Source organism: Cynocephalus volans, chromosome 1 (genome assembly GCF_027409185.1).
Source record: "Cynocephalus volans isolate mCynVol1 chromosome 1, mCynVol1.pri, whole genome shotgun sequence".
Lineage (NCBI taxonomy): Eukaryota > Metazoa > Chordata > Mammalia > Dermoptera > Cynocephalidae > Cynocephalus > Cynocephalus volans.
Genome location: NC_084460.1, coordinates 180958736 through 180984319, shown reverse-complemented (window position 1 = coordinate 180984319; position 25584 = coordinate 180958736). Strand labels below are relative to the sequence as shown.

Here is a 25584-nt window from a genome sequence, read left to right as displayed (position 1 = left end):
AGGACAAAAACCAATGTCCCTTAGTGTCTTGAATTTGAAGGGTGTGCATTCTAGACAAAGATTTTCTTTAAAACTCTGCATTTCTCTTAGTTGATTTTACTAAGGCTTAGAATCAAGACATACTCTCAAAAAGATCACCAGAAAGAAAATCCTAGACACTACACTAGGTATAGGATAAAAGATTTACAGAAAGAAGCACATGTTTCTTGTTTCCACTTTTTCTCCATTTTATCATAGGCCTTTGCATATTTTTTAAAAAGCAACAGAAAAATCACCATTTACCTGAAAGGTTCATTTTTATGATGGATAATGTATGTTTCTCACTAAACTTCAGATGATATTCCTAAAATGCAGCCTCTAATTTTGATTAATAGGCAGAAATTTAGTATGGAGAACTCCATTGGCTAATTATAAGAGCCTCTGCAGGAGGTACTAATGAAAACTAAAACAAACACACACAAAAAACCCCAAACCCCTAGCACTTGTGCTAATGTGGGCAGCCCTCCTTCAACTTCACAGTGCTGACCTGTACGTGCCAAGGCCAGTAATAACTGCTGGTAAAAAGTGCTGGACCCACAGCAGACACAAGGTCATCCAAACGATCTGGAAAAACAGAAGACTCTCTGTCTTTAACCCTTCAGCTCTGGTAACACATACCTCTACAGTTAAAATTAGAGCAAGGATTTCCCACACAAGGAAACGTTTGGTGGCTTCTTAATAAGGGCATTCTTTTTTCATCAATGTCCTTGTTTTTCTGATTTCTCGATATTCTGATCCTTCTGTTTTCATTTTGCTCCCTTTTACTGTTCTTTAGTTCATTTTTGGCCTTGGCAACTAATTCTTTTTTCAGTGATTCCTCAACTTAAAAGTCCCTTTCTTGAAAATGGATCCAAATTTTGAAATAACTATCAAAATGCTTAAGAAATTTTGGAAAAATAAACTCTGGCTGAACTGAATACTGCAGTATAAAATTTAAAGGAGACTGGAAAGACAATGAGGCTTTACTTGCCCTGCCTTGTACCAAGGCATATGCGAACTGCTTGAGAAATCCAGAAACATGGTGATGGGGAGGGTTCCTCATTGGTCATCCTCCGCTCATGCGACATTTAACAGAGGGCACTGCTATCCCCAAGCCAGTATTTTAAGAGCTACCCAAACTAGTAATTTACCAAATCTATTTTATGGTTTACTTTAAAATTGATTACTTTCAATGCAGTATTAACAAGCAGCTCATTAATATATGTAAACAGCTTTCTCAGAATTTCAAATGCTAGGTCCTCACACACCCCTCCATATGGCCACAATCTTTCCTAATACTTCTAATAGCTAGGTCTTTTCAAAATGGATATAATAAATGCCAACCAAGATCAGAATTGAACTCTATTCTGTTGCCCAACTTTAAGTACATCTGTGGTTCATCTGTGAACTATTCATTGAAGCTTCAAGTGTTGAGGCCTCTGAACATGTTTTAAAACAAATAAACATTCCCCACACTGCTGTGAGAACACTCACTGCATTAAGTGGCTCTATCAGTAATTCAGGAAATAATGTAAAAAGGAAATAAAGCAACAGACATTTACGGAGCTTTGTTCTAAAAGCTTTACACAGATATTCTCATAATACTTGTAATAATTTCCTACCTCAAGGGGTGGTTACAGATAAGAAAGCAAGGCATGACCCAATCTTATTGGTTACTAGGTGGGAAGGCCAGGAAAACTCCAGCCCGCTAGTGAGACTTAACTGGATATAACACACTGAAGTGTTTTGGGGGTTTTTTGGTGGTAGACTGCACATGTTACGTTTAAAGGAACTTTTCACCTTTTTCTCCTAACACTGAACAAAAAAAAGTCATCAAAACAATGAGAATGTACAAAGAGAACTATGCTAATAATTGTTTTCAAGGTAATAATAAAGTCTGCTTGCAATAAAAGGCTTGATTTGTTTAGTGATGATGGGATTTTATAGCTGTACGTATAACTGAAAAAAAAATTTACCTTTAAAATTCCTCCTGAAAAAGGAATGTTGCTGTTACTATGAGTCTGAAATAACATTAAACCTTAATCCTTGCTATCTCCATTGAAATAATTGTTTTAACAATTCTACTTTTCATTAGGCAAGGTTTCTAAGGATTATAATAATCTCATTATGGTAAATTAAATAAAACATTCTACTGTTGTATAATTTATTTGAGGAACCCATGAAAAATTACTATACAATTGGCAAGCTGTGACATCTGTTAACTACAAACACTGCTCAGACTTCTGCATGGAAAGCCTGTCTAACTAAGGTAGCACTCTTCAATTAGTACTATGATAATTGATAATGACTGCGTTGAATGTAGGAAAGACATGAGATTTTGACCATTGGGGCCTGAATTCTGTGAGCTTTGTTCCCTTTTTTTTTTTTTTTTTTTTTTTTTTTTGGGTCAGCTGGCCATTGTTCACTTTTTAAAATTTAAAATAATAATCCTTACTACATATTGACATCTATATAATATTTAGTATTATGTCACAAAGTAGAGACTGGGAAAGAAAGCAATTACTTGTGTAATAAACACTCAAAATGGATTTTTTAGGTTTAAATAATCTGATTTGATTATTTACACGGGACACAGAATCTGAGGTTCTGTTTCATTTGGGATGGTACAAATGGCACTCATGTTACTGTGAGAGCTTTACTGGACTGTGTAGTTAGTTTTAAAACAAAATACTTATCTACATATGTCAGATGAGACTAGACTGTGTTAGGAGCAGCAATGACCACAATTTAGCTATAGAGATACTAAGAAAACTTGATCCTTAGTGAATCAAATGGGCCTATTTCAAAAGTCAAAAAGTTCATAATAAAATATAATTAGAAAATTCAGGTTTTGATGATCAATATATCTGATAGTATTTTGAAAGAATCCATAAAGTATTAAACTCATTTACCTTAGAGTTTAATATACCGATCATAAATTAATAGTCTATTTTAAAATGAAACCCAATCTCATTTCAAACAATTACTGTGTGTATGACATGTCTTCGACCCTTCTAAAGAACAGAAAATGACTTAGGTCCTCACCTTCTCCTGAAACAGCCAGCTTGGCTGCCGGGGAAGCCACTCTCTTTAGACTAGCAGGACTTTCTGAAGAACCAGAATCCATGCTGAAAGAAGGGAAGAAAAGAATATTTTAATTTTTGTCTTAAAGGAAAATAGTACAAATGACACTGGTTTTTCTCTTTTAAAACTGCTTAACTTTTAAAACTTTTAACAATCCGCAGCTAAAAGTGTTGACTTAGCTAAGTTAAAAACACATGATTAGATGCTGACAAGGCCTAACTCTAAGCACACATTCCTGTTTTTCAGTGCTTGCTGTTAGACACAAAGCCTATGCACTAGTCTATTTCAAAGCATGACTGATAGATGCTCATCTAATAATTCTGCTATTTTTATCTTCTTAAAGCTCATAATTTGTTTTGAACATCTACATGGTTGGAATAATTTAAGCAACAACCTTGTTAAGGTTCCATGCTATAATAAGGACCTTAATGAAAAAGATAATTCATTCTTCCAATTATTTTCCAAATTGCTTTGTTTGGGCTTTTCTATGTCTACTCACATATATTTGGTAGAGTACTGGGTACTAAACAGAGAGTCATAATCTCCAACCAATGCACAAGAATGTTCCAGGTCTCAGGGTAGAGTTCCTTACTATATATAACAAGTCAGTGAAAAACAAGATGTATGGGCTTCCACAAGGGAAAGAAAATGATCACCTAACTTTTTGTATTCATATACTCTAACTTGTGCAGTAAAAGATACAGAAGACAAAATAATCCTGCAACTCCTATCTAGGAATCTTAACTAGTGTAAACAATAATTTAATGCCTAATATTTTCATCAAATAGAAGCAGATAAACACAAAAATACCTTGTAGATTTCCTTATGGGCCCTGAAATGAGTTTCACGTAAGACTTGGGGAACCAACCCTTCTGACCTTGAACTTCTCCAAACCACCACATGTCTTGCTGTTCCAGGACGGTGATGACATCATTTTTGTTAAAATTTAAATGATTGTCTTTTTTGGCTCTCCAAGGATACAGGGCTTGCGCTTGTAGCCCCTCCACTTTTTCACCCTTGTGTGGGATAACATAAAGGACCCCTCATTACATTGTGGTTTGTTATCAATTAAGGCAGATATGTACCCTGGTACCTCCTCCCTAATAAGCACACACAAGCACACACAGAGCCACCAAAAACCCTGTCTGAGCACAGCAGGAGTGCTAGATGCTTCATTGTTTTTCAGTAATTGTTTAGTTCCAAAAGTAGAGGCCTATTCACAAAGCCATTGTCTGGCCATCTAGAATTCTCTATTTAAACAAGCCAGGAGGTCATATCTATTCTGTTGCACCTGGCTGTGTGCCTTTTGTATTTTGGTTCTATTTTTACTCTCAGGTTGCCCAGGGCACCTCCCTATGTCCAATCAATCCAATTTGGATTCTTTGTGGAGGATTAACACGGAACAGAAAGTTTATAAAATTTTGTGAGATAATCAACTGATATTTTAGTTTAGGTAGACACAGGGAAGTATGTCCTGCTTTGAACTGTGCTTGTTTTAGTTCCTTTTTAGAGAAACAGGGGTTTGGTTAGCATAAATTCATTCTAATAAGCATTTATTATACATCTATATGCAAGGCACCGTGAGGATTACAAAGATGAATAAAACATGGTCTCTGCTCCCCCAAATAATCTTCGGTGAAGCACTTTATTAACTATAAAGCACTATAAAAATGAAGAGTATATTATTAGAAAGGAATTCACAATTAATGGGGAAGAAAGAGATAAAAACCACTAAATATATCACCTGGTAGAATGAAATATGTTAAAAAGAAGTTCCAAATATTTAGTGTGGGAACAGAGAGAAATGAGGGATAAATTCTGCCTGGGGGCATCAGGAAAAATTTCACAGAGGAGGCAGCATTTGAGTTGGGCCTTGAAAGATGAGAAGGATTTTGATAGGTAGGGCTTCAGAGGAAGGGCACTCCAGGCCAAGGGCATAGCACGGGCAAAGGCCTCAAGGTGGCACAAGGCAAAGGGTCCGGGAAGAGAAGGTGATCCAGGGCTGTGCATAGCCTAGTCTCATGGAGGGGTGTGGTAGGAGATGAGGCTGGAAAGGCAGGGTGAGGCATTTATCATCTTTTTAAAAACTGCAGCATAAAACCATTACAATATCTTAAAACATTTAATAAAAAATAAAACAATGTCAACTTTCCAAGATATACATCAATGGACATGAATAAAGGAAAACACCCAAAGAGAGTTAATTCAGTACCAATCTGTACTTCCCTTTGGAATTTATTTTTACACTGACATTTAGTTTTGATTTTGTCTGATAAATGGAGAATTTAAAACTGGTCAAATAGTTTCAGTATCTATGTTGATAACCTCTAAATCTTGGTCTTCATGGGTTCTCTCCACCTTAAACCTACAACATCCCTTCCATTTCGGCGGTACATTCCTTCAAGTCCGTCAGAACTGAGGAGGGTTCTCTGGATTTCAAACATCCCCAGGACCATACAGTTTTTATCTTCCACTTTTCCCCTCTGCAGTGAGCCTCCTGCCTTGACCGCCACTGATCCCACAGCTCTCATTTATGGTCTAATCCTCTTGGCCACTTCTGTTGATTTCTCTCCCAAGAATGGACCCCAGGGTCAGCCTTCCAACTGTGCCCTCACTGGCATTTCAGAATCTCTCCCCCTGAGAAATCTTCCCCGTGCCTGCCTTGTCAACCTTTTCAACCCCAGTGACCCCAGCCCAGGTCAGACAGAACACATGGACTCTGGATTTGAATTCCAGGTCTGTCACTAATTTTGTGACTTCAGCTATTGTTTAATCTCTCTAAGTTTCAGTTTCCACATCTGTAAAACAGTGATGATACTTTCTTCAAAAAGTCAAGAAAGTGTAATAAGATCTACAGACAGTATTGCTATGACAGTAATAATAATAGTAGTAGGCTATTTTACTCTTATGATTCCTAGTCTTAAGATATGAAGTACTGCTAGAGAGAGCTGAGACAATGTGCAATGACTGATCAGTGACAGAGTTGGGTTAAATTCAGCCAGGCAAGTCTTTATTCTCCTTTGTCAGATTCCTAACTTGCTCCTCCTAAGCCTCTTCCACTCTCCATAGGCCCTCAGGGCTCCCTCCTCCCAGGGAACGAGCCTGCCATGCACCCCAACCTGAAATTCCGTCTCCACTTTATCTTCTCCAGTCTCTCTTCACCCCTCCTCACCCAGAAGAAGAATCCTGTCTTCTTTTCTGTGCTTTTAGTTATATTCTCTGATATGTGACCTTTTGATCCCCTTTCTCACTGCGACATGGTTGGCTCATGCCTTTCCCAGTGCCCTCCTCCACTCTGCTCCTTCTCTTTTTTTTTTTTTTGACCAATAAGGGGATCGTAATCCTCGGCACGGTGTCATCTGCACCACGCTCAGCCAGTGAGCGCACCTATATAGGATCTGAACCCATGGCCTCGACGCTACCAGCGCTGCACTCTCCTGAGTGAGCCACCGGGTTGGCCCTCCTTCTCTTTTCTTTCACAAATCTGCCCACTTTCTCGCCGCTCATTTCCTCTTTACTCCCTTGCAATCTGGTTTTAGCCTCTCTTCCCCAGGTCACAAAGATGTTCTCCTTGCCACACTAAATGGTCTCTTCTTTGCCCTGAGCACAAACTGTAATAAGCTTTCTAGAAACACCCTCTCTTGCCCACATTTTCCCTATCCTGCAGCCCTTCATCCATCACCAAGCCACCATTACTGAGCTCGTGAATGTGCTAAATGTGGAGCTGGGACAGATGCAAAGTGAAGGACACCTCCTGTAAGTAGCTCCTCTTCTCCCAAGCCGCATAGTGCACATCCTCTTGTGTGTTTGCTATCTTCTCCCTACATTCTCTCTCCTTGGATGACCTCACACTTTTCCTTAGGTCTGATTATGATCTCTATGGGGTTGACTCCAATATATAATCCTAGTCTTGCCCTCTCTTCCACCTGCCAGATCTACGTTCCAATAGCCTGCCAGACAGGACCACATGGATGTCCCACCTTCACTTTCAACTTACCATGACTAAACTCTAACTCCTCCCTCTAACTAAAAATCGACTTCTCTATCTGCCTTCCTCATTTCCCTTTAAGGTGTAACCTGTTTCTCAATCCCAGGCCTCTTTCCCTTCCTCTTGGCTCCCACAGGTGCTAGGACTCCAACCTTTTATACCCCTTTGCAGTGTCTCACAAGTTCTCCTCTTCTATTTCTATGGGCACCTTTCTTCTCAGCCATCTAAGCTCAATCTAGACCTTCCCTTGCTCTCCGCTGGGTGACAGCAATGGTTATACTGCTGTCACCACCCTGCTGGACCTCCATGCCAACCTTCCTGCATATCACCTCAACATTAATCTGCCCAGAACCTGAATGCCATCCGGGTGTTTCAAGATCAGAAACTGTTCCTGACCTTTCGTGCCTCCCAGATGGACATTTGCTGTTTGGTTTGATTATTTATAGAAATTTCATTCCTTAATCTTTATTGTATTAAGCAAAACATAAATATTCAAAATAACCACCTTTATCCTTTCAGAAATGACTGCTTCTTAGCAGGGCATTACAGAGTTTCCCGTTAGCCTTCAATCAGTCTATCTTTTCTGATAAATATTCAATGGTCTAGCCAAGGGGACTGACCCATGATTTTCCTTAAACATATGCTGATTTTCTGGCATAAAGCCTCTCCTTGTAGCATTTTGTCTGCTATGTCAACATTCTCCATTGCTTAGTAAGAACTTACCCACTGTCAATATGCAACTCAAATGCCACCTCTTCAGTGAAGCTTCCCTGACCAACCCAGGCAGAAGTTTACCCACCTCTGAACTCCAACTATTCACACATATTTCAGGCTCCTGAACTAGATCTTGCGTTGCCGGCCAACCCAGATCCACACAAGGCAGCTTCCTTCTAAATGACATGGCCAACAAGCCCTGGCTGACGCCGTGGGCCCTGCACAGCATGCTAAGTGCTCACACTTTCACTGCTGTCTTTACCTGGCCAAGCACAGGAGACGGGGAGGAGCCAGTGGCCGTGGCTGGAGTAAAGGCTGACCTCTGCCTTAACTGGCCAGCGCTTGGAACAGTGAGAGAAGGCTGGGTTGCCCACACGTCCCAGTTATCTGTTTCTGGTTTCTCATTCATGCTTGTGGGCCACCTGGAAGGAAAAGCACACCACCATAAATAGCAAGCACTTCCTGATGCACGAGCTTTTAACCCTCAGCAAGGTACAAAAAAAAAAGGAGACGGTGATCTATGAGCCTGTGTCACACAAATCCAGTACAAGTAAGTGGCTTTCTACAGTCAAAGAACGAGAAGAAGAAAAATGAGCACAGGGCTTAGGTTTGAGTCTGAGCTTCACATACTAGTGACAACCCTCAGGCAAATTCTAACAGTTTCTCTGAATCTGAATTTCCACATTGACAACATGGAAACAATATTCTGCCACTTTAGGTTATTTGGGAGGGTCACATGATACTGAACAGGGAAATACTCTGTAAGTCTACAGTATCAGAGAAATGTCCTCATGTGATCATTATCATTTGGAATAACAATAGCTAAATGAGCAAAAAGAAGTTACATGCCACGTATAAAAACCACCAGCTTGGCAGCTAGAGCTACTCAACACCATTTCTCTGTCCCATCCATCCTCAGCAAGCACCCAGTCATATGCATACGCACCATGGTAAGTAGAAGTAGCATCCTTAGAGCAACCAGTTGTCCTGGATCTTGGGGACAGTTTTAATTTTGTGATTTTATAATTTTAGGTAAACACATCTATGTGAGTACAGATCTAAATGCAATTTACTTTTTACATCTTTAAAAGACATATAAACAAATGTGAAAATCAAAATAATTCCTTTGACTGCACATCCTGCTTTTTGGTTTGGGAAATAAGAATCCCATGATTATAGCAGGAGAGCTGCACACCACACATTTACTGAGGAAGAGTCATACTATTTGATCCACAGCAAAACCAAATCCTAGACAACATGGTATTAGTTTTCTATTTTAGCTTAAGCTTTAGATTAAAAAGTCAGAACTTTTCAATCAAGATCAAAAGAGGAGGGGAGAGTCTCAAATTGGAAGGCAGTTTTTTCTCCACTTGGAAGGCAATTTTTTTTAAAAGCAAAGATTAGATAAGAAGAACTTTCTTTACCACCTTCAATCTTTTACATGAAAATGTAAGTATGAAAAACTTGCTATTCCTTATATCCTTCCCTCTACTTCCTCCTGCCCTTGGCTATTATTCTCCTTTCTTCCCTCTATTTGTTCCATCTGATCTTTCTCCAGCAATATGTCTTGACTCTTTACCTTCGATTTGTTTCTTCAGAAAAATGATTAGACTTGAAAAAAAATTTAAAACACTTCTTACTCAAATCACTCTTACTTGCATCCCAGTATAAAATATTTTTAGACAACTGCATATCTAGATCATGTCCTTATAACTGAAAGTCTAGACAGCGGTTTCATCTGTCATTTCAAACCTCTGCTTACACCTGGTTCTGTTAATGCCATTTCCCAAACCAAGGGCACACACCTCTTCACCCCAATATACATTTGTATAAGACTAAAGAAAGCAGAAAGCTTTAAAGGAAACAGCTTTCTATCTTATTCAAAACCACATGACTGAATCCAATTTCTGTTTCTGCTCAACAAAAAAGTGCTATTTACATGCAGGAAATGACTCAATATTTGCTGACTTACATGGATGTCAAAATAGATTATTAGGAAACTGTATTTCTCCATTTCTTCCACCAGTATGAAAAAGGCAGATAAATTATTGAACAAAACAAAATAACAGGTTTTATTTTGTATCATGGTAAATCATTACTGAGCAATAATATCATTAAATACAGTTCAGAGACCGTAATCAGTAGACCAGCCAGAGAAAGGGGTAATGAAAATGAGCCCACTCCCCTAGGTGGAGGGACAACCCAAGACTATAAAAACACTGAGAGGCAAAATTAAAAAACAGTACTAACTTTGGATTTCAAAAATAATCAAAAATGGCATGCCTACACGTACGTGGAGCTGAAGTCGGCCCAGTTGTTAGGGGTTGTGGAGGGCTCTGAAGAGGTCACTGCAAGGGGAGCAGGGGTCTCACGCACAGCCAGTTTTGGGGCAGGGGCAGATGCTGGATCAGTCACTGTTTTGACTGGAACAGGAACTTCATTTTCTGGGATTTTCTCTGCATAGTTTGCAGGGAACCATCCTGTCTTTCCTTTTAATTCTCCTCCAAGCCATCCCGGTTCTCCAGTTTGGCTTTCATCCACCTGTGGGGAAAGTCACACATTTAAGTTAAGTGGAAATAAATCAACCCCCAATACCCCAAACGCCCTACCACAACAAAGTCCCAAGTCTCTGCCAATTTTAGACTGACACGGGGCATAGAAATTTCTTCACCTTACTCTAAGTGTGGGGGAAGAAGGTCTCTAATCATTAACTCTGGAGAAACAGTAAGTGCTATAATTCAAGTCCTTACTCTTTATACTTTTTTGTAGCTTTTTTTTTTTTCTTTTTCTAATAATGGCAGTTAAGATAAAGTGCCTGAAGTCCTCAAGCACATAGTTTAAATTTTTAGAGCTATTTTGAATTGGAAAGTGATCCAACAGTCTTCAACATTCAGGAAGTGATGTAATTATTAAAAATAATTTAACTTGGGTTTATTATTTAAAGTTGAAAGCAAAGTGAGCAATCAATACAAATTTAGAACTCTAAAAACCTCCAAGTGCTAAGTGGTATTTATTCAGCATAAGGATAAGAAAAATAAAAAACCCAGCCTTAGATGGATTCCATGAGTAGCAAAGCTGAATGCTGTGTTTAGCCCTTGAAAAGTTCCACAGACACATGATGAGGAAACTAAAGAGGTGATTATTTATAGCAATCACCAATTTCAATAAGGTCCTATAGTTTTCTTCTACATAAATTTAACTTTAATATTCACAAAAGTGTACATGAGAATATAGAATTCTGTTTAAAATTTTCACATAGCTATTTATTATACCAAGTGCTTTTAATGTTTGCTTTAAATAATTTTATTTTAATTCTGACTGAAAAAGATCATTCAAAATGGCCAAAATGATTCTACTTATTTTTACAAGTTACCCTTTCTATTTTACGAGCAACAGGAGAACGACTTCAGAGGATGATTATATTCACTATTAGAAAATTATTTTCATTACTATAAGTCAAAGTAAGGGTCTATCGGAGATCTTATCTTATTTTTAGCCTTCATATACTACCTAAAGATATAAAACATTGAACTCTTCATTGGACATTAACATGGCTTTTTAGAATCATAGAAGTGAGTGGGTAGGGTCTTTAACAACAATGATTTTGGAAAATCTAGAAAAATATCAGTTATCTAATCCACTCAAGTATTCGGTAAAAACTAAAATAACACAAAAAGCTATTAAACAAACCAAACATCTACGCCTACTCAATGTACAGTGAGTAACAGGGTATAATTAATACTCATTAGCTTATCTGAATAAACAAACACTTGGGGTAGGGGTTGCTTGGGTCTTCTTTCATGTTAAACTTTGAGCTATAGTTCTCTGATTTGAGCTTCTGGCCCGGTCTCTACTTTATCCTCATTCTAAGTAATAGTCTCTGTATGGGAGTCCCCTGGTCTAGGAGAAAACAGAATACCTAGCTTTCTACTTAATTCTACAGGTTATTTACAAAATCTTCAGCAAGTAGAGGATGCCTGCTTGCTGCTCTAACTTAAGAAACCTTTATTGTCATGGAAAAAAGCAATTTTTAAGGCTGAAATCAAACAACCAAAAAGGAGTTACCTTGGTTAGAGTGCAATAAAACTTCCAAAGGCTCTAGTTTTGGTTTACAGTTCTGCCATTCTTGCTCACACTTCCACCCATCTGAGCAAATCATCCACTTTTCGTTTGACTCCCCCTCACTGTTTTGTTCTTACTTTCTTTTTTTTTGGCAGCCCCAATTGTTTCTCTAGATGAGGATTTAAGATAACTTCTTTCCTACTTGGGTTTTTTATGCTAAACTCAAATAGCTAGATGTCTTTCCTTCCTCCCTCATACTTACTGGTGATAATTACAACACACTGTAACTTTGCAGCGGCTCTGCACTGTAAACATGGCTGTTTCTACCACAGTCGTGCCAGGGCCTCCCCCGCTTCTCAGCAGGTTCAACAACCAAGCTCAGTCCCCTCTACTCTAGGGCCAAAGGTGATGTCAGGCAGGAATGAGTTAGGAGCTTAGGTCAAACACACAATGATTGAACCTCAAGACAGCAAAGTGTAATAATAATCAAGAATAGGGATCCGCAATTAGACTGTCTCAATTTATTTATTTATTTATTTATTTATGTATTTATTTATTTTTTATTTTTTTTTTTTGGCGGCTCGGCTGGCTGGTACAGGGATCCAAGTCCTTGACCTTTGTGTTATCAGCACTATGCTCTAAGTGAGCTAAGTGGCCAGTCCTAGACTGGCTCAATTTAAATACCAGTTCTACAATTATTAACTGGTTGCCTCTGGGCAAGTTTAATCTCTTGATGCCTCAGTTGTTCCTTCATCTATAAAGTGGGGATAATAACAATACCTGTATTGTTATGGTGGTTGAGAGGACTGCTAAATATTTAGAACACTGCCTGGCAAATAAGAAATGTTTAATGACAGATTTTTAAAGCCATCCTTCCTGTGGTCCAGCTCTGACTTTGTGCTACAGTTCTCTGATTTGAGCTTCTGGCCTGGTCTCTACTTTACCCTCACTCTGGGTTATAGTCTCTGGCTGGTTCTCTGTATGGGATTTCCCTGCTCTAGGAGCCTGCCTGGGATCCTGGTACCTCTGGGTTTATCTTCTGGCAATAGTAATCCTTTAGGGGCTCAAGTCGATCCCTGACCACTGCCTGTCTGGCACTCCTACAGGTTATGTCCAAATTGGGCCTCCTCAACTCTCACCTGCTTTAATTATGTACTATGATCCACTGTCATCCCCTTGAGACACAGGGTCTTGTCTGATTAATAAGACTTTTGGTGGCCATCTAGAATTGGATCTGAAGCCTAGAGGAAATGTTCCACCCTGCAGGCAGGTCTAGCTCCCACCCTGGTTAACTGATCATTCCCAGCATGTCCCAAGATATGACAGAAAGCATGCTGCACTACTGACAGGCACACATATACTTAGGATGGGGAGAGGGGCTGCCTCAGCCTCTTATCCCTACAAACAAGAACTTCTCCCATTCCTAAAGGCAACAGTAAAATCAATATTTTCACTTTTAACCAAGGAAAATTCACTGATCTCAATAACAGCCCAAACAAGTCTTAATTAGTTTAACTTATTCTTATTGGGATCCATTAATTTTAATAAATTATTACATTTTAAGGTTCAGAGGATATAATAAGAACTCACTCTTAACACCTAAATTAAATTAACCACTTAGAAAAAGCATAAAGGTTGACATATGAAAACGAGAAATATTTCTTCCTAGATTTGGGAAACTACCCAAAATCCCACTTTGATTTTGAAAAAAACATAAGATCATGATAGACCAAGAAGGCAAGCTCACAAATTTCTTTGTAACATAGCTGACTATAATGTGGACTTTTATATAAAGTACGTCATCCACTGGTGGCTATAAGGGGGGTTTTATTATCAACAACTTTGGTCTTAATATAATTTTACTTAACCAGGCTCACTGCAATACCCCAAAGTATTTGGGGGTAATTCTACTGGAACATCAAAGTGAAGTACAAATCTCAAATGTTGCTTACATTTCTGGGACTATATTACAGAGCTAGTCTTCAAAATATTAGTAATTATATACTGCATATTGTAGGTCATTGATGCAATAGTCAAATGTACCCAGCAGCCATTTCAGATTCAAGTCCATTTGGTTAAAGCCTGATACTATTATGCCTCTTTTCTCATTGTTTATATGCTCAGTTACTGCCGCCTCCTTTAGGTACTATTAATATTTCTAAAACCTCTGACCTTGCCACAAAGGAGATAAAGAGAAATTCCTTCTTCCCTCACAGAGCATGACAAAGGACAGGGATAGCAAACACATTTAAGCTGTGTCTCGACTCACACCAGCTGGTCCAGGCTGCCTGGGAGCTGAGGAGAAATGGGTGGCAGCCATGTTTCATGGATTTGCCAGGCTTGAAATACAAGGTTTCCCCCCAAACTACTAGATGAGGATATTAAGACTCTTTTCTAAAGCTGTAACCTAGAGGTCAGCACATTTTTCTGCTGCTACAACTACTCAAGTCTGCCACTGTAGCACAAATGCTGCTGTAGACAATAAGCGAATGAAGGAGCCTGGCTGTGTTCCAATAAAACTTTATTACATAACAGGCAGTGAGTCAGATGTGATCTACCCCTATAATCCTATGTGTGTACTGGACCCTCAAAACAGCAGCGATACTATGGCCAATTGTTGCTAAACAAGCCAAGCCCAGATGTTAAGTTTATAAAAATCTAAGGAAGGTAGAAGGAAAAGGTACTGACTACCTTAAAAACAAATCACATCAAGAGAAGGGAAAAAAAGTGAGTTCAAATTGATGGAAGAGTAACACTGAGACAGTAAACAATTTTCAGAATAAACTGAATTGGTTGATGGCTGATAACTGCTAAAGAAGTCCCTTCTTCTCTGGATATATATATATATATATATATATATATATATATATATATATATATATATATATATATATATATATATTTTTTTTTTTTTTTTTTTTTGGCGGCTGGCCAGTACAGGAATCCGAACCTTTGACCTTGTTGTTACAACCCGTGTTCTAACCAGCTAAGCTAACCAGCCAGCCCTTCTTTAGATATTTTTAAGAGAAATGATTTAGGATTAGTCCTGACAGGAAAAGAGATTAGATTAGTGGTTCCCAAAACCTACTCCCTAACAGAACCACCTGGAGAAAATTCTGAATACCATACATGGATTAAAATTTTCCAGAATCTCTGGGGGTGAGCCCTGGCATGGTTATTTTTTTGGAGCTCCCTAAGCAATTCAGATGCACTTGGTCCCATGAGAGTCCAAGGATCAGCATTTAGATGATCAGCCAGTGTTGTTCTAAAGTTGTCCTCAACAAAACAGCAGTGAGCAGAGGTCTCATTTCTCATCCTCTTCCAATATGTTATGGATGTCAAATTTGATTTATTCACCCTCCAAATATTAGGACCTCCAGATCAGAAGAGAGGCTATATATTCTCAAAGCACCTAAACCTTAGCCTTCAAGGTCAAACCCAACTAAGAAGCTTTCATTAATAAGTCTTCCCTAAGCATATTAGTTCACACGATTCCTTTCTTCTTTTACATTCCTAGCAGTTAGTGTATATTCACTGAGAAATTCATTGGCTTTTTCATGTGTTTCAATTTTTCTAAAAAGATTTTAAATGTGAATGGCAGGCATCATCTATTTCTTTAACATTTAGAACAGGATCACATATAAGATATATCACATTAAATTTTTGTTAACAATGAAAAAATATATTTTTGGAGAACACTGGGCTGATAATCGAGTTTTTCCAAAAGCAAAAATATTTTAAAGCTCACCCCCCAACACTGCCTACATTACAAAAGGAAATATTGTTAGGCTTCTTTCAAAGAAGTTGGAGAAATCTGAAAATTTTATAATTACTGTACGCAGAAAAGTAAAAGTGAACATCTGATTGATAGTAATATTTTGCCTGCTCATGTTTCTTAACTGCAAACTTCATGAAACAAAAAACCTGTTGCTATTACATGTCAATTTCCATCTTCTTGCACTGATTGCTAATCTCACAAAGATAAAACAGTTGAATGGCACTTGAAGTGTCACACTGCATTCTGTAGTACAAAATGAAGACACTGTCCTTTCGGCAAGCCAATAACTTATGCCTAATGGCACATTCCCCATTTCATTAAATATCCAGGATGTCTGAGATAAAGTAAATATCATTCCAGTCCTGGTTAGTCATTTTCTATTATACTTATCCTTGAAGTTGGACTTATTTTTAGTGTTTCATCAAAAATTACAAATATAATACATTTATAAATATGAGATAATATAGAAGTAAATAAAATTAAACATGAAACAATGCACTGTACCCCACAAATATGTACAAATGTTAAAATATTTTGAAAAAATCAAATTAAAAAATTATATTAAACATGAAAGCCTCCTCTTTACTGCCCAGTGGTAACCATTATTTACAGTTTCATGTATATATTTCAAGACTGCTAATTATGCATATATAAACACTCACATATATACACATACAGTTTTATTTTTAACCAAAATGAAATGATACTAGACATATATTCCTTCAGCTTTTTTATTGGTGATCTTATTTGTATCTACATACTTTTTAAAACATCTTCATTATATTATCTAGCTTTATCATCATTTATTTCAATCTTTCCCTTACTGATGGACATTGGACTGTTTACTTTTTTTGCTTTTACCAACAATGCTGCAGTGAACATCCATGTACACACATATTTGTGCATATGCCCAAAAAAAGCCTAAAGCGGGGAGAAAAACAGAATTTCTGGGCCAAGGGAAATGAGAATTTAAAATTTGAAAAGGTACTGACAAATTGCTTTTCAAATGGCTTGAACGATTTATACAACCATGCTGACAATGTGTATTACATTTTTCCTACACTTTTGACAAAGCTGAATATTATCAAACTTCTAAATTTGCTCATTTGATAAAGGAACAATGCTATTTTGGTTTTTCTTAACTTGCATTTTCTGATCACCCATGAAGTTAAGCATCACTTCACGTACTTTTTTAGTCACTTACTTTTAATTTATGAATATCCCCTCCTACCTGCTAGTTACTTGTCCAAGGCTTGTGGGTCTCTTTCACAGTAACTGTTTGGAGTCTTTATGTAATATGGACAGTAACCCTTGGTCTCTTATGTATTTTCCAATATAAAAATTTAAATTTTTGTATCCTGCCAAATCTGTCCATTTTTGCCTTTTATAGCTTCTGGTTTTTACAGCTTAGCCAGAAAATTATTACAATATTCTTTTTTAAAAAATATTTTTAGAACGTTATCTTTTAAATTTAATCTACTTGGAACTCTTCATCCACGGCCTATGATGCAGACTTGACCTAATCACTGGCCAAATACACAGCCTTCAAGTTACTCCTTAAATGGAATTTAGTAACTAGAAACCTGGCACACAAATTCAGAAGATTTACCTCTTTGTTTCTTTTTTGTTTTAATTTAAGTACAACCTACTACACGAACTCAAAACACTTTTATTGCCACAGCAACACCCAAAGATACGTGTACTTAGACAGAATTAAAGTGCTTTAAAAGAACAAAACATTGAATAAGATGCAGACTTCCTGACAGTTAGGTAGCACTTACCCATTCCCCTTTAACCTCCACCAGGAAAGCAAAGGTTCGAAAGCAAGGCAAAATATATGTTTAATGACATGCTTTATTCTCACAGCATATCTAATAAACTCTACTTGTCTAATCAAGCTGGTTATTAACTAGCCAATTCGAGAGAAAGGATTCAATATCATTGTAAAAGGACTAAGATTACAGGGGCACACCTGAATATACCCTGAAAATGAGCAGGACTTTCTCATTAAAATAGAAATCACCTGTACCATTTCATTATCATAACATTTCATAACATTTCCTTATTTTAAGAGAGCATTACTTTTCTGCATCCTGTAAGCATTACTCTTCTGCAATTGTGTTGTGACAAATCCAGTTTCATAAACATTAGGCTTCTTTTTTTCAGGGTAAAAAAACCACTTTATAATGAGGCCCTATCTGATGTCACATTGTACAAAGTCTTCAAAAAGTTCCTGTCCAGGAATCAAGTTCCATGCACTTTTGGGGGGAGGGTGGCTGGGCCATACAGGGATCAAATCCTAGATCTTAGTGTTATCAACACCATGCTCTACCGGTCAGCCTTTCCACAGACTTTCTGAAGTACCCTTGTATTTTCAGAATTTTTAGATTTTCAGAATTTTGGGATTCCTGCTATTGCATGGTATTTACTCATACTTTATAATTAATCTGCTTTAAAAGACACACTATTGTAAATATGAGGCAGTATGAGTAAAGCAGCTTCAGGCCACTAGGAAAGCACAGTGCAGGAAACAGAAGAAAGCCTACAAACACATGGTTGCTACCTCCTGTCACCGCACACATGTAGGAGCGGCGCGCCCAAACTTCAGAAAAACCAACGGTTCCTCTGTAAAGCATGAGCGAGGCAGGCACACAGCATGCTTCAGGCATTCAGTAACTGTGCCAAATGAAGGCATGGAGAATATTTGAAGAGGTTTTCGTTACTGTTAAGGTGATTTTGACGTAAAGATTTGGGACCTCTGGCCTTGACTCCTCCAGCCCATGATTATTACAGAAAAAGCAACAGTCAAAAAATAAGGGAGACTAATTTCCCCAAGTGCCAAACACATTGTTCTTTCTATATATTTTGGCCCATTACAGATCATATATTCTACACACAGAGATATTACGCACACAGGCAAGATGAAGGAATGAGTAATAGTACAACGTGGTATGCAACACCCTTTAATATTTCAAAGACACCTAGTCCTAGTATGAGAAACATGGTTGTCTTAGTTCTTAATTTTTGGTAGTTCTTTGAAAATTCTCAAACATTCCCATCTCTTTTTAAAAAACACTAAGAGTAAAGCAAAGTTTGACCACTTCTAAGACGCCTATTCTTAAGAGAATAACTAGATCAAGGAACTAGTGTTTTCTTTTAGAAAATAATTTAGGACAACCATATTGCTTTATTGTCTTTCTTAAACTGATACTTATAGTTTTAGTCATAATCATAAGATGAATTTACAACAAAGCAAAATTCTGAACTGTTTTATCTGTTAATTTACAATGTAGGAAAGCAAATTAACTGTATTTAATTCATTACTTTCTACATAATTCGAAGTTAACTAAAGGAAAAAAAAGAGATGCTTTGACCCAAAGATACAAAAGTTATCAATGGCAATTATCAGAATAATAATAGAATGTTTTGCATTTAAAACTATTTTCTTAAAGACTATCCATAGTATATAAATAGTAATCTAAACTCTGAAATTACCAGACATTCATAGATTTAAAAATATGCTAAGGCTGTGATGAGTACACAATGTGTTTAACAACTGTATTTTAAAGTGATGCTAGAGTATGTTTTTTAAACACCATCTTTCATTCTAATAGAAAAGGAAGAAGACTGGACCTCACACTTCAAAACCTAAATGTTGGATTACTGGATTTCACATTGGCCAACAATTTCACAATTGTCGAATAAAGTGCTGAAAGAGGACAGATGCTAATTATCAACAGAAATGACACTCTCACTGGAGTCTTTCTTACCATGACTATATCTCCCGGCTGGATAGTGATTTCATCATGACTTCTGGATTCAAAGGGGTACAGTGCTCGGTAATATACCACTTTTACATTCTCCTGTCCAGAAATTGTAAGTGGGCCTTTCTCTGTTTACAGAAAAGGGGGAGAAGACAACAAAAATAAAACATTACAGGGAACACAAATGTATAACAAGCCAAGCAACTGATATCTCCTCTGTTGCCTACCTTAACATCTGAACTATTTCCATCCGTTCAAGAAATTTCTGAAACACATACTGAATACCAAAGGAGAGCTGAATCTAATGTCAGCAACTCAAACCCATTGGAGTTCACTAAGAGACTTTCTCTAGACAAAAGTCAATCTGATGCTGAGTGCAGTGACGTTGCCTGATGGTCCCTTCTCTCTGCCTCTTGGCTTGAGCTCTAATAGTGCACATCTGTAAAGTATCAATATTCCCCTCCTTCCCACCCAGGGTGTTGAGCACAATGCAGCAGTTAGGATATGATCCAAAATCTGAATCAGCCAAGGAGAAAATTTGCTTGGAAGGGGACAGGGAAGCACAAGTTTCCATATTAAAAGACTTGGAAATGCTGATGTTTTAGGCACTTAACATGATCATATAAACATAAGTGTTGATTTCACCAAGAATGGTTATTACTGATAATCCCTGGTGAAGTCTTCCTCTACATTTCCTAGGGAACAAAAGAGCCTAAGGATGGACCCTAGATGAAAATAATTTCATTTGAAATGAAATGAAAATTTTAAAAAGTGCATGTGAGCAGGGAATATTTTGGATTCTGGTTAACAATAACTAATAACAGCCCTCTGAACTTTTCTACCTAAGAGCTACAAGTATTTCGACACATTCCCATCCGCAAAGCAGTAAGGGGGGAAGTATGATCTGCATGTGGTCTTGTAAGATAGGCAAAATTTCCCAGTGGCCAAAAGGAAAAATAAATCCTCATTTTACACTCAGAGGAAGCACTATACTAGGAGGAAGGAACTTAATGCCTAAGATCAAATGACAGTGAAATTATTTTCAGATTTTAAAAACTATCAAAAAATAAATTTGCCCTCCTATGACACAATTGCTACCGTGTGGATCTGATGCCTCATGATCTTTTCCCCTGAGCAGCTGCATCCTACAGCAGAGATGGGGCCTGACCCAACCCTGTACCTTCGCTCCCATCCCTGCCCACTGTGCAGACAGCAAACAAGTGAACCTTTACAGACTAGCTTGAAAGTGTGTTTCTTTTTTGTCTTTCTATAAACCATAGCAATAAAAAGCACACAGATGACCAAACAAATAAAATTGATATAATTTAAAATATAAAGAAAAAGCAATCACTTTCTTCAGCTGTGTATTATTTGTAAAGCTGTTCAATATTATACAACCACACAAGAATTTTAAAAATATATTCTAGCTTGTATCCGATATTATATAAGGGATAGCTTTTCCTAGCTATTTCCTAGCTAAGTCTTTCATTTACTTTTTTTTTTTTAAAGAGGCAAATTACGTTCAAAGAGCAAAACACTGTCGTACTTTTCAAATGGTAAAACACACAGTTTTATGGAGTGCAGGCTGAAGACAGGGAACATTACACCTGTGCAGGCAAGGGGGAAAGGTTACACTTCTGCTGCAGAGACAGCTCAGAAATTCCTGGGGAAAATAACAAACTGGAGAAGCAGCAGGTTCTTTTTGCAGGATAGGTTAAGACCACTGTTTGGAATACAGGTGTATAAAAGGGGTTTGATAATGGAAATACACGCCACTTTTGTTCATTCTGTAGAGGACTGCTAGATGCCAGTATGGTCGGGGCAGAGGTCAGCATGGTGGTGGAAGAATTAAACAGGTCTCTAATGATTCTGGAGAAGGAAGTGCTGTGTAGCCCAAAACAAGACACTGCCATTCTCATTTCTACTAATGTAGCCATGATAGGGCCTGATTAGATATGAACATTTCTCAAGAGGCTCTGGAGAGAAGATGACTTTTTTTCTAGAATTTTTTTTTTTTTTGGCTTCTAATACCTGCGGTGGACCAGGGTGCTTGGAGAGCTGGCTTAACTGGTTCTTGGGGTTGAAGGAAAAGCCGACCTAGCCTGTCCTGTGCTTCTTGTTTGCCTTTTTCCTCTCCATCCTTCTTTTTTATGCTCTCTTCCCTTTTCAGTTTTTCCTCATCGTGGAGTTTTCTTGGCCGCTGATGCTCATCCTCCTGCTGCACATGCTCCAGCCACTGCTTGTCCCTTTCCTGAGCTCGTCTGCCAACAAAAATGCTTGATTACAACAAGGAAGCCACTCTGATTTAACACTATGTCATCTCTTTTCACAAAAATCTCCATCTACTCAATGAGATGCTAAACATCAAGGGAATATTGTTCTTAGATGGAGCAACTAAATCAATGAAACAAAGGCTTTCAGGGCTCCAATTCTGAGTGAGATGAAATCACATGATTTAGGAAAACATAGAAAGGAAATTTCTGATGTATTTTATAAAGTGGTTTACAAGAATAAGAAAAATACTTCTCAATGTTAAAACATATTAAACTGTAAAAAAAACTAACAAAACACACAGGAACATAACTTCTGTGAAAATAAAGTATGCCCAACATTGCAAATGAAGTATTGTTAAAATAAGCACATGATCAATCAGATCATTAAAATTCCTTACCACATTTACATGCACACACGTTGTTCCCAAAACCTGAAGGTACTTTACTGACTTCAACTATTTTGTTTTTCAGAGTAACTTAGACAAATAGATAATTGCAATTAAATCTAGGCCTTGAAAAGACCAGGAATGATCTTTCTCTCATTACATGATATATTATAAAATCAGAAAACACTTTAAGTGAAAGTAACGTACAATAACAAATGATATGAAAATAACTAGCTCTCCATAAATTAGCTCCTTTAGCCCTCTCAGCAGGTGTTTAGGTCCTATTATTAACCCCATTTTACAGATAAGGAAGCTGAGGCAGAGATACCAAATGAATTGTTCAAGTCTCATAGCCATACGTCCCTGGGGTTCAATCCCAGGCAGCCCGATTCCAGAGTCTCCAGGCTGAACTGTTATCCTGCAACAGCATAAAGGTCATCTCTTGGAATTAGAAAACTGCCACAGGAAATTGGTAAAGGGACACGAAAATCAACTACATTGTATATTGATAAAGTAAAAAAAAATTTTTTTAATGTAAAAAAAAAGAAAACTGCCACAGGAACATATGTAAACACATTATACTTTTATTCTCCATTGTCAAAAATTATATTTATTCTACTCTGTATGAATGTGAAAATTTAGTGTAGTAGAATTATTTTTTAACTTAAATTTTGAAGACTTACAATTTTTAAAATGTCTTTTTTGAGAACACAAACATGTTTGGGAGGAATAGGGAATATTAATTAGGTACTAATTATCTATATAATTGGAATAAGTATTACATATTATATTTGTATTGTGATATTTTTTGTATCACAGTATTTTATCTTTTTTCTACTCTGTAGGAATGTGAAAGTTTAATTCAATATAGTGTGAATAATAAAAGCATTTTATAAACTTTGAAGATAAAAGGATGAAATTAGAATTAATCAACACATCCATGGAGGTAATCCTTATTCCCACTCCCACAAAAACCATGAAATAGTCCTCTAAATTGGTTTGAGGCCCCAACCACCTCCCCACTGGCATTAAAAAACAAATATATAAACAAACAAAAACATACACAAACAGCTGGTGCAGAATACTATATATGCCCATAACAAAGCATGCATCACTCTGGGCAGTTAAACTGAGTTCAGCTCACTAAGGTCAATGACTTGCCTCAAGTATCTGTTTCCTCATCTTTTCAGTCTAATTTCAACAACCAATTTTTATAATTTACTGCATATTGTTGTGACATTTGGTCATTTTTATTTTCTGGAGTCTAAAATTAACTAAAATCTAAAAAGCAAATATCCAATAATAAAATCAGACACATCAAAAGTTAACAAATTTCTACAATTTCCTACAGAAAGCTACAAGTAAAAATAAAAAAACACAAATACAAATATCCAAACAAAAACAGACAGAAATGTGTCTATATCCTAAGCAACAGTAGCAAATTTTCTCCTTTTGTATTCCAGTCAATCTGCAGTTGAAAAAAAGGAGAAAGAAGACAGAGTGACACACTCTTGGTCCTGCAGGAGAAGCCTTGTGTGGTAAGCTAGCTCAGGGACTTTGATTTCAAACCAGGCACTCTGACCACCACTGTTATTAAAAGGCTGTTAACTGGAAATGTATTTTGGTCATTAGCATTCAAATGAGCATACCAAGTGTCCCAATTTCCTTGTATAATTCTGTTTATCTACATGGTAGTAACTTGGGAGAACTCTGGAAACTAATCAAAAACTTCAGGGAATACTCATATATGCAGAGATTTATATATACCCGTTTGTGCTTGTGCACATGCACACACACACACACACACACACACACAAACACCTCTCACACACATTAGAGACTTATGGCTCTTTCTGGTGCAGTAAGCACTTGGAGAAGCCAGGCAAAGAATAATAAATACTCAAAGTTCCTTCCAGATGGGTCCACAATTCACTGTAAAGACTCACCTTTGGGCTTCCTCTTTTTGTTTTTCTAATTCTATGATCTTTCGCTCTTGTTCTTTCTGTTTCAGTCGTTCAGCCTCTATAGACTTTTGCTTCTGAAGTTGCTGCTTATTATGTATTTCTCTTAGTTCCTATAAATAATCAAGATAAGAGCGTGTAATGATGATAGGCAATTTAACTGTTTATCAGCATGCAACATTTTATAGTGGGGAAGCCTAGGGCCCTTAGGAGATAACATTTCAGAGTTGGAACATGTTAACTCAAAAAACTAAAATCACTCTACATTTGACTTGACTGATTTCCAAAGGCTACTCAAGATTACATTCTAATGAGCTATCACACACTATACCATTTTCCATGATTTGCTTTAGAAGGGACTTACTAGGGAATGGCAGTAGAGGAGCTAAACTGCTAAAGCCTCAGTGATAATAGCAGAACAGAACGAGTTTTAAGGTATGGCAATGATCATAAATAAAACCTTAATTAAGGTTCTTCATATAATGAATCAACATTAACCTCTACTGGCCTGAAAATACACACACCTCTTCTTCACATACTACCTCCATTAAAACTTCACTTCTTTCTTATCATATGCTACCTCAGAACAAATGGACACCTCTCTGCTCCACTGCTTCACCTCTTACCCCCCTATTTTTCTTCAAATCACACCTCTTCCAGAGCATCTTTTCTTATTAAATCCATCCACAAAGTTGCCAACTGTCCCAAACTAAACCAGCAGTCAGACTGAAGGTGAAAAGCTATAATTTGATTGTGACCACCTTGGATACAATTTCCTCACTTGATACCAGTCTAGGAATGGCAGTAATTTCCTTAGCAGGCTACTGAAAATAAAATGTATTCTATGATATCTAAAGTACCCAGTCAGAAGTTTGAACACCCAAAAGTATGAAGAACAAGGAAACACCTGTTGAGGGGGAAACCCTCTGACTCCACAGAAATCAAATCGTCACTAACAGATTCAGTCATTGAAACTCCTCTTATTTCAGTCAACAATAAATCAGATGAGTCGAAGTGCCCAGTAGAACTGACAGTGTATTTCCAGTTGACTTCTGGGATTAACTAGGGTTGGTTCTCCCAGTTGGCAGCCCAGGGGTCTATATGGGGAGATTTAAGGACTAAGTTCTGCCCTGCCTTCTATCCTATCACCTTGCTCACTGGCAAATCCAGATGGGCAGGTTTCTACCAGGGTCTAAATTCCTCCTTTAGATTCATTCAGAGATTGAAACAACAAAGGTGAAGAGATAGTCAGTGTTAAACGCATTTGTTACTGGAAAAAAGCCCTAAGAGCTAGGCTAACCTTTTCCTACTAGCTTAAGAGTTCTGAGATTAAAGTTAGAATGCTCATACAGTCAGCCTTCCATATCCATGGGTTCTGCATCTGTGGATTTGACCAACCTCAGATTAAAAATACTCAGGAAATAAAGCATCTGTTGTGAATATGTACAAACTTTTTTTCTTCATTATTCCCTAAACAGTGTAACAACTATTTACATAGTGTTTACACTGTAGTAGGTATTATAAGTAATCTAGAGATGATTTAAAGTACACAAGAG

General features: G+C 37.4%; 1 protein-coding gene across 1 annotated transcript in view; it reads right to left on the bottom strand.

The window, feature by feature from the left end:
• The window catches only part of ITSN1 (intersectin 1), a 213827-nt gene that overhangs the window by 51337 nt on the left and 136906 nt on the right, over nt 1–25584 (bottom strand). The window contains exons 17-24 of the mRNA XM_063081469.1: nt 24014–24141; nt 21440–21669; nt 19415–19536; nt 17426–17440; nt 10098–10345; nt 8067–8226; nt 3913–4118; nt 3064–3146 (exon numbers count right to left, since the gene is read on the bottom strand). Coding sequence (XP_062937539.1) covers nt 3064–3146; nt 3913–4118; nt 8067–8226; nt 10098–10345; nt 17426–17440; nt 19415–19536; nt 21440–21669; nt 24014–24141 — 1192 coding nt within the window. The remainder of the gene's footprint in view (nt 1–3063; nt 3147–3912; nt 4119–8066; nt 8227–10097; nt 10346–17425; nt 17441–19414; nt 19537–21439; nt 21670–24013; nt 24142–25584) is intronic.